The sequence below is a fragment of the Frieseomelitta varia genome, unplaced genomic scaffold (assembly GCF_011392965.1).
Source record: "Frieseomelitta varia isolate USP_RPSP 00005682 unplaced genomic scaffold, Fvar_1.2 scaffold_167, whole genome shotgun sequence".
NCBI lineage: Eukaryota > Metazoa > Arthropoda > Insecta > Hymenoptera > Apidae > Frieseomelitta > Frieseomelitta varia.
In genome coordinates this window covers 1-15177 of record NW_025109383.1, presented here as the reverse complement: position 1 = coordinate 15177, position 15177 = coordinate 1, and the positions used below count along the sequence as shown (strand labels likewise).

The 15177-nt window shown below is 35.1% G+C and overlaps 1 protein-coding gene and 1 long non-coding RNA gene across 5 annotated transcripts in view; both read left to right on the top strand.

Annotated features, from left to right (window-relative positions):
• Window positions 1–8917, top strand: part of LOC122538556 (regulating synaptic membrane exocytosis protein 1) — a 289590-nt gene extending 280673 nt beyond the window's left edge. For 2 of the 4 annotated variants that reach the window (XM_043672749.1, XM_043672748.1), the window contains exons 20-23: window positions 796–883; window positions 2169–2251; window positions 2455–2562; window positions 4014–8917. In XM_043672749.1, coding sequence (XP_043528684.1) covers window positions 796–883; window positions 2169–2251; window positions 2455–2562; window positions 4014–4315 — 581 coding nt within the window. In that variant the 3' untranslated portion in view covers window positions 4316–8917. Of the gene's footprint in view, window positions 1–795; window positions 884–2168; window positions 2252–2454; window positions 2563–4013 lie in introns of those variants that run through there. The other 2 variants (XR_006308875.1, XM_043672750.1) reach the window with 1 other exon arrangement.
• Window positions 8918–9525: 608 nt separating this feature from the next.
• Window positions 9526–10788, top strand: LOC122538557. The gene is made up of 2 exons (XR_006308876.1): window positions 9526–10637; window positions 10682–10788. It is a non-coding gene; the product is annotated as an uncharacterized LOC122538557 (long non-coding RNA).
• The last annotated feature ends 4389 nt before the right edge of the window (window positions 10789–15177 follow it).

Here is a 15177-nt window from a genome sequence, read left to right as displayed (position 1 = left end):
CTATCAATACGTAATCAATGAAACTGCAAAGGATTGATAACCAACTATCTCTGTTCATCTATAATTTATGTTTGTATAATTACGAAAAATTTTAACCTCTTTTTCGAAAATATTTTAACACCTTAAAAATTAGTACTTCTTCTAGGGATGCTGTGCCAGTTTAATACTAAACTGTAATTTTCGTTTGAAAATAATTTAATATTCTGAAAATCAGTACTTCTTTTAGGGATGATATGTCAGTTTAATGCTAAACTACAATTTTCGTTCGGAAACATTTTAATATTTAAACATTAGTTTCGTCTAGGCATTTAACATTGTTAAATATGTCAAAGTCGTAAATAGCGAAAATGTAACTGCTCGGATGACATTTCAATCCTATTTACTCCACACGTCACAAACATGATAAAAATACGCACAGTCAAAAGTATTCGATACAGTTTTTCGCGAACATGCGACATATAAATACGTAAGTTGAGAGCTTCGTTGATTGTAAGACGTAAGGCTTTTGTTCGAAAAGTATGAATCCCCGAGTAGACAGCCAGATTTTATGCATAAAATGGATCTCGAGCAACGACTCCTCGGCAATCTACATGACACTGCTTACAGCCACGACGAAAGAGAGACAAACTGAGAGATACAACCGTTTTTCAGTTTTTACGAGATAACAAGGAAACAGAAAAATCAACGTGTTACTCTGGCGGAAAGTATTATATATCACGTGGCATGCAGGTTGCTGGGTGGGTAATCGCGAGATGCACAGGTCACAGAAAGGAAATATTTTTCTCTAACTCACAGGGCGGGGTGAGCGCAAAGACAGCATCATGAATATTCCGGAGAGGTTTTATGATCGCAACAGTGAATCAGAAGAGGAAGACAAGTGGAGGTAAGCTGCCTACAAAGGAATATATGTATAAATAAAAACTGCGGCCTTTATTTAACTTGGTTTCGTTTTCTTTCTTTTCTTTTTCTTTTTTTTAAATAAGAAAGAAATAATAGGAATTTGTAAGAAATATTAGGGAATATTGTTCAAGATTACTCCAAGGTCGCGTTAAATATTTAAAATTGAAATTGCAATATCACGAGGAGATATTGAATAAAAAGAATTTTGTTGTAATATTTCAAGAAATATTTTTAAATGTTTCCTGAAACTGTTATCTAATAAAATCTGATTTTTCAATAAAATTTGAATAAAATTTGAATAAAATTAAAACAAGATCTTTTTATCTACTATCTTCTTAGGATAATATGATATGATGGTTTTGTACTAGAAACTAAAAGTATAGTCTATTCGTTATCATTTCATAAATGATTAATTAATTTCACGTTATTTGTAATTTCAGAATTGGAATTATTATTTTCATATTATATAACTCAACGATTAGAATACTTTTATTTAATTTTCTAATAGTTCCAATTACGTAAAAATTCTTGTTGCATTATAAACAATAATATCACGTCACTATCATGATCATATTATATTAATTATACATTTTCGTATTGATTCTATTTTTTTTTTTTTTTACTTTTTCGTATTATTTCTGTATTACACAAAAATTATAATTTCTTAGATATATAGATTAATTAGTTATTTTCTATTAGTATTATGTTTTGTTAAATTTATACGTATAACATATTTACTATCTATGTTTTTATTAACTGCTGAATGATTTCCTCGGTTTATATGTGTCACTAAAAGAGAAGGTTATGTCTTGTTTCATTGATTTCAAAGCCACAAAATTATAGTATGCCCATAAAAAATCGAGTATCAAAAAATGACATAAACAACTCGTTAAACTAACAACGTGAATATAATACGATACGGTTCTCGAAATTATGAACGACCGTCATAAATGAAACGAAAAGCTCAACACAAACTATAAATTTTTTTTTTTCTAAAAACCTAATATCACTTACTTTCCAAATACACGATAAAACACTTTCTATCACTCATGTCAGTACAAACGATAAAAACGATGAAATTGTAAAGTAGGCTTCCCTTTTTAGTATTAGTATTATTATTCTCCTAGTTTCTTTTAGCTTTTCTAGTCTTGAAATACGCTCACTTTAGCCTCTCATTTTTTAGAGTTATCCTATCGTACACCTCTGCTTTTATTTCATTTCATGGTGTACTAATCTCGACTCGTATGTTTGTCCTCTTTCACTTTTAGTCAGTCAGCGAGAAATGAAAATGGCGTTGACGCGAAGCTGGGTCGCGGACAGGTGCCACCGAAGGGATTCAAGATGATACCTGGTAAAGAATTTGATGAAGATCTACGAATTCGCGCGTTTTAAGAATTCCGACTTAATTGCGAAAATAACTTTTCCATTCCCATTCTTTTATATTATTCGTATTAATACAGAATTTTTCATAGAAAGGAGAAACAATGAATTTATCGATGGTCTCCTTCTGAGAAACCCTGGGTCAAAATTGTGTGAATTTTTCATGGGTTTTAGGAGGTCAAAGTGGTGAGGTGAAACTGGGTTTCTGCCTAAGCAAGGGAACGCTCGAAGTCGAGGTTATATGCGCTAGAGACATTTGTCCAGGCGAGAAAGATGAGCCAGGTAATTTTCTGACCTTTTTTCACACCGAAATATCTTTGACTAATGCCCACGACTTTTCATCTAATTCGGGGAACTTTTCATTAACATTATATTTAAATTAAAATAAGGATTTTTTAAAACTTGTATACACAGGGTGTTAAAAAATGAAGATCTAAAATAGTTTAGATAAAAAAGGGAGGTGTTCGACCTTAATCAACTTTTGAATGTAAAGACAATTTTCTTGAAATTGAAGTAATAAACAACTATATTTGCGAATAACTTAAATACGTCTCTTGATAATACATTGAGTACAAGAACAGTAGTTACTGTGAAATTATTTTCTTTAAAGAAACATAATAAATATTTATTGTCACCAATATTAACAAAATAGTCATAGAACCATTCGTTTATTTTCTTTTTCTTGAAATATAACATTCATATATGTATGCAAAAATTATGAACTCATTTTTTTGTAGATATTCCTACAAGAAAATACTGTATACAAATTAAATATTATTAAACTATTACTACAAGAGATGTTAGTACTTCTCACTATATAGTACAACATGTCCTGCATTTTATTGTACATTTCAATAAAATATTACAAAGTATGTGATGTTTGAAACTACATACGAAAGTGAAAAAATTCCTTATTAGCTTAGTATTGCTATCCAAAGAGAAATGGAATCTTTAAGCGCTATATGTTGAACTCTCACTCCTATTTCCCTTAACACTCTGTATATCTTAAAGTGAAAAATACGTAAGATATCTTCTATATTCCATATTTACTAACAGAAATAAATCTACAATAGTATCAAACTGTTTGGACATAGAACGTGTCTTTGAGAAGGAAGCGTTGATCTTGCAAACAGCTTTATCGATGATTAATTAACATGTTATTAAACACCATTTAATGCACTTTGTTCAGAAACACTGCTCAGAAATCTCAATTCTAAAATCTTTGCGATACATATCAGATTATTGTGTTTGAAGTGGTCGATTTCAATTTGATTCACAGTGATTCAAATAATATGAATTTAATAATGTTCAAAATCCAACGACATTTATTAGATATTAATTTAATGCTAATTACGAACGTATCATAATTGATGTTTCATCTATCGTTTCATTTTGTATTAGAGCGATGCACAAAGCTTTAATTTAACATACTAAACATCGACCATAAGATTAATGTCTGTGTCTGAGAAACTATCTTTATACTCAATTAAAAGTTTTAATTAGTATGAAATTTTATTATTCGCAATGCATGCATAATACGAATTATCAAAAAAAAAAAAGCTATAAATTGCTTGAGAACTTTTGTCGCGAGAACTCATTTCATTTGCAATGGCCTAATAATAGTAAAATCGTCAAATTGAAAAGAAAAAGAAAAAAGAAAATACATCTCTCGTCAGTACGCTATGCTACGCGCATAAAACAATCATTAATAACCGACACAATTCTCTCTGCAGACACCTACGTGAAAACCTATCTCCGTGACGGCGATAGATGGCTACAAAAGCGTAAAACACGCGTAATACGGCACTCGAGGAATCCGCAATATCGTCAGACTATCAAATACGGCAGCTGCGACGCTCTTGGAAGAAATCTACTGGTTATGCTGTGGGAGAAGAAGCAGGCATTCGAAAGTAATCAAGGCTTAGGCGGTGCCGAAGTGAGCCTCGATCATCTTCCATTGACTCGGTTGACCGTCGATTGGTATCCCTTGTTCCCGATTCATACGCTTGGCACTCAAACCGCGGACTCTCCTTGATGGCTGAGGGAAAAATGGGCCCTCGAGGCCGGAGAGCTCGACCTCAGACTGAGCCTTCTGCTCAAGGATGAGAACGAGTCTGTCATCAAAATTATCTCTTGATGGAACCCTGAAACGCTCCGTTTTCTCCAACCATCTTCATTCCTTCTGCTCCCTTCACTTTACACTCTTATGTTCTCTCACTGTTTCTTTTCAATCAACTTTCCAACCCAAGGATTCCCTGACGCGTACTTTCATGATGTGTAAATCGTATCGACGACTTGGCACTTCAGAATCTCGATGACTGTCGAGCACGTCACGGGCACGATTCGATGACGGGCAATTTGTTAATGGTCAAACTAGATTACAGCTCATCGAGCAAGGAACAAAGGGCCTAAGTGAGCACGTAGGCAAACAGCAATGGAGTTACGTTCGCTAATGAAACGTCCATGGTCGAGACAGTGAGCAATAATGATAGCCTAATAGATAACTAGCAATGGGATCAAAATATCAAATGTAGGTATTTATTATATAAATCCAAGCCGATTCTAAAACTGAAACCTCGTTTTATGAGATTCAATTTATTATTTATACAAGAGTGACGTTTCATTCTTTGTATTTGTAAGATACGTGGGTTATGAATATTGAGCCAGTTTGGATTTTCAAAACAAGTGTCTGTAAAATCCGAGAAATATATTTACACGTAACATAGAATGAAATTTTACAAAAATTGTAATTCGAATCCAAAAAGGGGAGAATATTTTTTGATTTTTCACTCAAGATCAATATTAAATTCAGTATTTAAAACTATTTAAATACTTGATCGCAAATTAGTTTTGAATTTGATTCGCTTGAAGCAATCACCTAGATATCTTAGAGCACTTTTAAAATTACTTAGATGTCTCAAAGTATTCATTGATGTGCTCGAAACTTATCTTACCTAGATTCGGAGTTTTTTTAAATGTTTGTATTTTATAAAATTGATCAGATATTCGAAACTTTTCAATCAAATTTGTACTTTATAACATGCACTTCTATTCGAACCTGAAAAGCGAAGAACCTACAAAATGGAACTAACCATACACCGATTAATTTTAATTCAGTATTAAATTCAATATTAAACAAAAAAAAAAAAAAGAATTGCAATCTTCTGGTTGAAATGATGATGATTCATTTATGTTTTTGAATTTGACTTAAACTTGAAAGAGATGTTTACATATTTCAAAGTATTTTCATAGCAAGTTAGATGTCTCAATGTATCTATCGATAAAGAATTCGAAATCCATCTCATCTAGAATTATTTTATAAAAATAATTGATATTCGAAAATTTCCAGTCAGAATTAAACCTTGATATTTGAACTGCGGACTGTCATTGTATCTGTGAAAAATTTAAGAATGTAAAATTGCAGAAAATGCAAAAATATCGAAATACTTGTTACAATATTTTATAGCATAAACAAATTTCTGCTTAGACTCCGTTTATTTTGTATTCGAAAAAATATAAAATTGCATAGAGATCCGCAATGTATTTATAATGTAATACATTTAAGGCCATCTCTATAGGTAATCGCGTAACGATCGTATCTCCATTATTGCTGTTATTTTCACTGTTGGCAACAAAAAAAAAAAAAAAAAATTCGACCATCGAGATTCCATTGCATCATAAATTGACCAATGCGTACAAATGCTATATTTCCATTTACGTTATTGTAACCATACGACATTCAGCTGAAAGACAATCAAATCCGATGATCGATGATTTATCATCGTGATCAATAGAAACGCAGTTATTCCTTTCTGATCATCTTTCGTGGGTAGTCGATTTTAAATGATTCTGTGTCGTTTTCTAGAACGACTTTGACGCAAGGCAGGGCAAAAAGTCGATATTTTTCACGTTCTCTGAAACTTATTCACGAATATCCACGAATGTTCTAGCAATAAGGGTGTACCTCTGCAAATCAATTCCACAGAGGGCAACCTACGGAACTGAGAATGAAAGAATAATAAAACGAGGAGATAATTGAAAAAAAAGCAACACGAGAGAAATTATATTTTTTTCATGAATTATTAAAAAGCGAGAGATGGAGGAGGAGAACGAAGATGCCACGTCTTAAAGAGACGACGAGGGTCCATTTTTCCCATAAATTAAGGAACGACGGAAATACAATACGAGAGACGATCGACATCTGTCACGGAAACACGTGCTCTGGTTGATCCAGCTGTTTGCGATTCGATCGAGTCTCGTGGCTAACCGATACGAACCGATTTGCATTCGGTGAAACAAACGTGCACGTTCATCGGCGAACACATCGTTAAGTATTTCTGTTCGTGGAAGAAGCATCTCGATACAAGTTTTACTCGATTAAAGTAGCAAAAGTAGCATCTCGTGATCGAGGTAAATACAATGCAATTTGATTGACACGAGTCAGAATTCTCTCGATTATGACAGAAAAATAAAACCATAAAAAAAACAGCGAAACTTATAGATCGAGACGACTTCTTCGACGTTTCAATTATTTAACGGTAGACAATCGTTTCAAGGCTCGCTGGTCGAGCCGAACACGAAGAGCAATCGGCAAGTGGTTACCGGAACAACTTTACGGGCAACGTGAATGGCAATTGAACAAGAAAAAAAAAAAAAAAAGAAAAAAAAAATGAAAAAAAAAAGAAAAAAAATACAAACTCGATGTTTAGAAGTCACGCAATTTTTGTAGCTCATAGACTGACAACAGAGATTCCTTTGACACTCATGAGTTTCATATATGGAGGAACACCAAAGAGAACACGATCGCGAGGGCCATTGCAGGATATATTCTCCGCAAATTTCGACCTCGTGATTAATCTCTGTGTACCTGTCAGTAGGATACGTATCAAATATCCCACGAAAACTTTTCGTATCCGGCATATCCGAACGATAATATCGATCTAGTTGCTAGATTCGTCGAAAATTGACAGTACTTGCAATGACCCTCGTGCCCAGTTTACTCTTTAAACGTACGTTTCGTTCTTTCGCTTAAATTCATCACCGAGGAGAATATTTTAAAACCAAGTATCGTCGAAGATCCGGATCGGATTTTCAAGTAAAATCACGACGACGTTGGGAAAACTGAATAATAAAAAAAAAGCGAAAGAATGGAAACGCGAGAACAGAGTACGGACGAAAATTGGTCCGACAAAATATTGCGCTTACCCCGCCCGAGTTAGAAGCAGGAACTACACTATATCGTCAAATACAAATCATTCGGACACGTATTTATGAAGGTATGGACACGCGGCGTGACAAAAGTATTGAAACGTCGCGTGCGCGACACGATAATTTTACGGAGTAAATCCTAGCACGAAGTAATCAAACCTAAACGTGTATTATAACCCAAACGTAAACGGTGGTATATAGAAATCGAATGTGATTTCGCTGACCAAATCCTAATTAACGAACGGATATAGCCTTTATCGTAATGAATTTTCTAAAAAGCGTCGTCGACTTACAATGGCCGAAGGTTCGATTTATTCGTTCACTCGCATTGTTTTTTTTCTTTTTTTTCTTTTCGAGTCAGTAACAGTATTCTTTGCGTTTTCAAGCGCCAAGTAGTGATGCACGCTTCGCGCTCAATACTTTCGCGGGAAATTACTATGATTCAACTTGAAACTTCACAGAGCAATAAATGACAAAAGGTATGGACCATTGGAACCAATCTCGCACACGATAAAGGTTAAGATCTGTTAAGACCCAAGTATTACGAGTTACTATTATCTTGAACGATGACCTTCTCCCAGCGACAAACGGAGAATCGTTTCGAAAGTGTTGAAAAAAAGAGAGGAAGTGATTATTCCGCGTTAACGTAAAGCTCTGTCTCAAGGACACACTTTAAATCTAACCTGACTTGTACCGCGTTTCCATCGATCACTTCTGAATTCTTCTAAAAAACGCTTCGTCTGAAACAGATATCTCTACTACCTGTTACTACCTGGTTCATTGATTACGATTCAATTCGAGAACTCGGCTTATAGAACGTCTTCTAACGGAACATCTCTTTTTTTCCCTCGAATTCTTTCGAAAGCGAAGGAGAGGCAACGATTCTTGATGGCCTATAAAATCATCCTGATACGTACAAGACAAAGGCGAGACATTTGTCTGGTAGAAAGTCAATTTAACGCTAAAACTACCGACGATCAAAATACGAAACTCATGTCAGAGAAACTAAAGTGCTGGGAAGTAAGAAGAAAAAAAAAAAAAAAAAAATTTACAACGCAATAAATAATACAAGCTTCTATTTATGTGTTTCGCTAAACGAAAATCGTGTTTTCGTTGAAAATGAATTTCGTCGTTAGAATTTCGAGAGGAAAATTACGAATCGGTTATTTTGACTCTGGTAGTTCTAGTGTTAAAGAAGCACGAAGGGTGACGAACGTTTCAATGAACGACGTGAGAGACGTACGAGCAGATTGTTTGACGAACGCAAAAATCTGATCGGCCTACAAACATATCCTAACATTTCTTTAAGGATACATTTGGCACGAGGATACTTTTGACGAGAGTTCTCGAATCGAGAGATCGACATTCGCGTTAAATTACCCGCCAGGTTTGACGAGCTTTCCTCGAAGCTGTCCTCGTCCGATGATAAAACGCACGGACAATCCTGTTGAACAAATGCAATCATCTAAACCTGTAGACGAAAGGTTTCTTCCTTTCTAAATGGCTAAGCGCACGGTACACGCGTTTTCTACTAACAACTCGTCGATGCGTAACTATTTATCGATCACCGATTGCCATTGTGATCGTTAGCACCGCGGTTTCTATTCGACGCTGACGCTGAATTCTTTTGCCGGCAAGACTGCAATCGACGTCGTTGGCGATATTTCACGAAACACTAAATGGATGTCGATGTTGCAAACGGAACCGATGCTGAAAGCTTCGACCTCTCGTATGAATTACGAATGCTGGTCGCGTGCGCGCGGTTCAGAACGTTTCGTGACTCGTTTCGTTTCGTCAGAAAGGCGCTAATATATTTTTGCCGAGGAAGGAATTATTTAAGCTTTTAACGACGAGAGAGAGGAATCTACGATAATACTGAGAGAAGAGGACAAATCCATTCTTTCCCGCTTTTTTCTACGAAACAAAAGATCAGCCTTTCGATGTCGAGTGTGACTCAAGTCTGCCTAACTTTGTGACTATTGTAATCGCCTATATAAAAATACTATATATATATACATAAATACATACATATATATACATATATATATATATATGTATATATGTATGTATATTTGAATATAAAAAAGAAGTCTCTCTCTCTCTCTCTCTCTCTCTATACATGCATATACATATATAAATACATATGAAGATAAGAATGCGTACATATGCCGTATCGAAACTGACAATCGAGATCATTTATCCACCTATGTATGCTACGAATCTTTTAGCAGATATCTTATACGTAATTATAAATTATCAGAGCACGGTCACGGTGTAAGGTAATCGTAGAGATGTATAGGCATAACGCCACTGATATAATTGTATGTGTGTATGTACCTGCGATATCGTACGATATACAACAACGGGATAATCGATCGCGTTTGCACGGACGAGCATGCAGAGACGCTCTTGAAATGAACGTTGAACACGTTCGAACGATGTTGCTTCCGAATCTGGAGTCTGCCTCTGTCGAGAACTGTGATCGAGTATCCCGGGAAACAAAGTATAGTAAAAAAAAAAAAAAAAAAAAACAAAAGAAAAAAAAAAGAACTAGGGATTACATCCAAGCAACAACCTCTTCCCGTACATATCGGTGTTGTATGTACTTGTTCTAACGTCTAAGTGTCCAAAGACAATCTCATCGATTCGCGCCAATGCTCACGTGGATCAAACACATCGGACATGCACGTACCGAAAATCAAATTTCCGTGTAATATATCACTGTGATCGATAACGACTAACGACAACTAGGCTAAAGTAAATTTCAATTTGCTTCCCGTTAGACTATACACACGTGTATACAGTTGAACGTAACGTAGACTCGGGTTGAAACGGTTCAAGTACCTCTAGGCCTCCTGTCCCTGTGCACGTGCATTTCTATTTACAAGTCTCTAACTATGTATAGTTTCAAGAAGAATAATTATCTCCAACGCGTTCTAAACACTTAAACTGAAACTCTTACATTACTGCAAGTTTTGACAAGTGAAGAGTAATGATCGTTAATATCGAGACTCACAAATTCTTTTCTGTATATTCTAACCTTAGAAACTATTAGACAGAGACACACGTTTCGAATTGAAAATAGACAGCGTTGCGAGAAGTTTGCAATTTCCGCTTGCGTTTGTTTCTTGCAAGTTCGACTCGATGAAGTTTACACGATCGAACGAAGAAGAAGAAGAAGAAGAAGAAGAAGAAAAAGAATCGTACAAAAAGATCCGAACTAGTCACTTTTCTTTAGCGACCGCACAGTTTCATACAAGTTGTACAGATACTGCTCAATTACGGCCTAAATCGTAAAAGACAAAGGGCAAGCGAACGTGAAGCAAATATTTTCGACAAGTGCTTGATCCTCGTAAATGGATATTTTATTGCGATCATGCTGTTGGCCCGACGTGCAACGCTGCTCGTCGTTAGCAATGCATGATCGCTTGTGAAGTGTGTACAATAATAACAGAAAACAGATGTAATACAGCTAACGCTTTGAACGAATGAAATTGATAACTGGTGTTTATGGGTCGAAAAAACCGATAACGATCATGATCATCCAAGGCCTTCAAACGTCAGTTGTTGATGACACCACGACGTCTAAAATAATGAAACTTCAACTGAAAATTCACTGAAAGTTTGTTCAATTCTTGCATAGTTCTATGACGTCTACTATATCTTTAGCATAATCTCTTAAAGATCGATCACCATCGCTCCACTGTGGATGAATTACAATATTAATAACTAGAGCGCGGATGTTTCTGCATTTCTGAGAAATCTATAAGATGCATAGATACGACGTGTTGAAAATAAAATATTCGGAGCAGAAGTGTTTAATGTTAATTACGATATTCAACGAAATTTCAATTTTCAATTACACTCGTAAAAAATGCAAAACTGCACAAACATCCGTGGACGATATTTCGAAACAGAATGCTGGCTTGCGTTTATTTCGGAGTGACGAGAGTTCAGATCTAAATAACGTTAAGCCCAGTCCGTGATTTCCCCTTTCGATCTATATCGTAAGCCATGCAAGTATTAAAATCATTCTAAACTTCGGGTGTCTGTTTCTGAGACGTCTGAATATTACGCCAAGTTCTATCGTTCAGAAAATGTTCTTTCCAATTGCGTTTTCGCGATACTTTAACTATACTCTTCAACTATCTTCGAGGAGCAACGCTTTTCTAAAGTACTTCCGGCGACAACGTGAGCAACTTTGAAAGGGAAAATTGTCACGTGCGAGGCGTATAATTGAAACTTTGTGAAATGCCGCGCGGAGAAAGGAAAGTGTTTCGATGGTGCTTCACTGTCGCTTATCACCGATCTTCTTACGTGCTCAACTTTCTATGAAACATCGTGTCACGTCGAAAGCGTTCCGCGATCGGCTATAGTGGATGACGAGGATTGTGCGAAGCATTCGCGGTGAACGACACGCTGGGTGAGGCATCTTTAAAAGGTAGTTTTTAAGCATAACTTAGATGGTGTATCGTTCTATACAGCAAATTTCATGTGATGTCCCTTACGTGTTAAGTGTTGATTGTCGCACATGTGGATTAGAATCACGGTGTGCGGTAGACTTACGGGTTAATCGAGTAACGATAAATCTTAGCGATCTTACACGGATCGACAACGTTCGATTCATTCTATGGCGATAGTACGTGTACGTAAGCAAGTCAAGTCATCAATAGAAGTCTGTACAGAAGCGTCTTCGTGTCACGCGATGGATTACACATTTCTAGCGAAGCAATTTTATCAACGAAACTAACTAAGTTTCTGCTACTCTGATTTCCACGTTCGAGGAGATTGTTTGCACGATTGTTCAAAAAGAAGAAGAAAAAAAAAAAAGAAATTCGAAATTCTGTTTGCACGCAGAGACGGAAAGACGCTTCTTCGGCGATAGTGCTCTTGAAAAGGTTAATCGATTCTTCAGAACTTTAATTAATCATCGCACGTACACATCTAGGCGACGAGATCGTACCGAGACGAGACGGCCGAAAAACGAAAGGATGAGAAAGCGCAGGAACTTCATCACTTTCTTCTCGTTCACTTGTAAAATGCTTCTACAAAGTTACATTTCAAACCTGACCTTTCTGTTCTAACGACATCAAACGACGACGATCCATTTGCTGCAAACTTGTTTTTCAGATTCGATCAATTTTAGTGAACAAAAGCAGTTTACTCCTCGCTGTATTTATGTGAAAATTTTATGCGCAAACACCTTCCAGGACAGTGTGTTTCGACTAGATCGTCGATTCCTGTTCGTTAGTCGAAAGAACATACGTCGAGATTCGGTTCACGATATCACGCGAGTGTAATCCATAAGAAAGTATGTGTATAGTCGAGTCAATAATTCTATTGAATGTTACAGATGAAAGTATATAATATTATAATTTTATCGAGGTGGGACGATAACAGTAGAAACGACGGGATTTTCGCGATTCCTTTCGTTATCTGGAATTTAAGCGTACGTAATTTTATCAATGTTGCAAATAAAGCTACGTTTTCAGAGTCTATCGAGATACAGAGAAAAGTTTATTACGGTTCCTCCAAACAACCAAGTTGAATATCAGTAATTTTATCGATGTTGCAAAGTGAACAAATCATAGTCCCAGAGTTTATTATCACCGATCGGTGAACGATAAATCACAATACACAATGATTCCTCGTTGAATATTATAGATTCCTCTGGCTTGAGATCCAGCAATAAAAAAGGGTATCGTAAAAATTATAATTTCATTGCAAAAGAGACGAATTGTACAGCTATATCAAAAATCCTTGAACGGAAATTTAAAAATATATTGAAAATTCGATTCAACATTTGTGCGATAGCCAATAATGTATATGCAGTTGGAAATCATTGTTCTAGGAACAAAAGTATGAAGTAAAAAGATAAATATCAACAGAAACATGGAAGAAATATGGAAAAAAAGTTTCAGTAATTTTGATTAGGATCACTGAATCGAAGACGATACGAGAAGAAAAATATTTTTTTGCGAAAGTCGTGTAAAATTTTATGTGAAGCATGTTTCAATGAGAGGTTGTTACGTCGCTGGTGGTTTATTAATGTGCGTAACATGATGACTGATTTTTTGTAGTATGTATGGGCGCGACTAAAGCGCATCACGCGAATTTTTCGAATTTTTCGCCCATTCCTCTTCTCGAGAAACTTTGTGGATTTGTGTACCCCCATCCGTAACCCCAGCTAGCCTATCCCCTTAATAAGAAAGATGTATAAACGGATATTGTACAAATACAGATATGAGAAAAACAAAATGCAACTGTCGTTTGTTACTTTACTTTTCAGTTATATCTAACTAAACCTATGCATCGTTTAGTAGAGAGACTAAATGTATGTGAAATGATAAATAACTTACTATATAAAAATTAAATACTATAATATTCTTATTCATTATTATATCATTATATTATTATAATATACTATATTATAATATATACTTTATAGTATATTATATTATATGCTATAATATATACTTTAATATATTATAAAAACTAATACTATAATAATATTCCTGTTATTGCTGTATTCTTAAATCGTACAGTGAACTTTACTTCAATAATTATTTATTTTAACTGCGAAAATATAATGTTTCATTCAAAATAAATAATATTTATGATTCCAAACTAGAACAGACCGGAGCATTCGCTGGCTGGAAACACTGTTACCATGTAATTCTTGTCTAATTTTTATGCCATTTTCTATCTTTCGTTGTCTTTTATACGTTAGGTATAAAGAAAAAAATTATTTTTCGAATAGTTAAATTGTCGAGTAAACGGCAAACATCTCAAAGGAGGGGAGCGGATTAATTGGAACAATATTATTTTGAACTGGGATTTAACTAACTGGTCGTGACATTTAAAAGGACTATAGAAAAGCGGCCTTAATATAAAATAGAAAGACCTTAAATTTTAGCTTCAGCTAGATTTTGAGATACTAGAGAAACAAAAAATATATCAAATTCTGCGTATTATAATATTATAAACATTACTAATGTATAAATTAATGTAACGTTAAAAATTCTAAGAGAAATCCTTAAAACATTTCGTCCTCTAATTCTAATGATCGCACAGTTTAATAAAATGGCGAAAAAAGTTGTACAGAAATATAAGAAATAATTATAAAATTGTACATTTAAAAGAGTATCGGTTCATCCTAATCGTTCGAGAGACCGTATTGAATTGCTTTCAGCTTCGCCTGCCGATCATCGTTCTTTAATATAAGACTGTAGTCTTATCTCTTCTGGTATTGTATTAATACACTATATTAGTACTACTGAACGAATTTAAAGTATATATTTTTCATTCTCTTTATAATTCTCATCGGTATTACTCCACAAATTTAAAGTATTTCTCAATTCTCTAATATCACTAGCCGAAGCTAAAATTTTATGTATGAGGAAATTTTCAAAATCAAATGCGAAAAGTACTGAAAAGAACTCCCGAAAATAAGTCCGCAACGCTATTAATCAATGTACTCATACTCAGAAATACGCAACACTAATTGCGATGCGTCCAGTGCAACCATGCTGTAGGTTGCCGATGAATGACCACCTTGTACAGCTTTTGTATAGCTGCATCAGGTGATCCAGGAGCAGCAGGAACAGCCTTCCACGAATACAGTGGAAGAATTTGGGCAGTTTATAAACACAACGCTACTTCAAGAGACGCAATCATCCATCATATCGC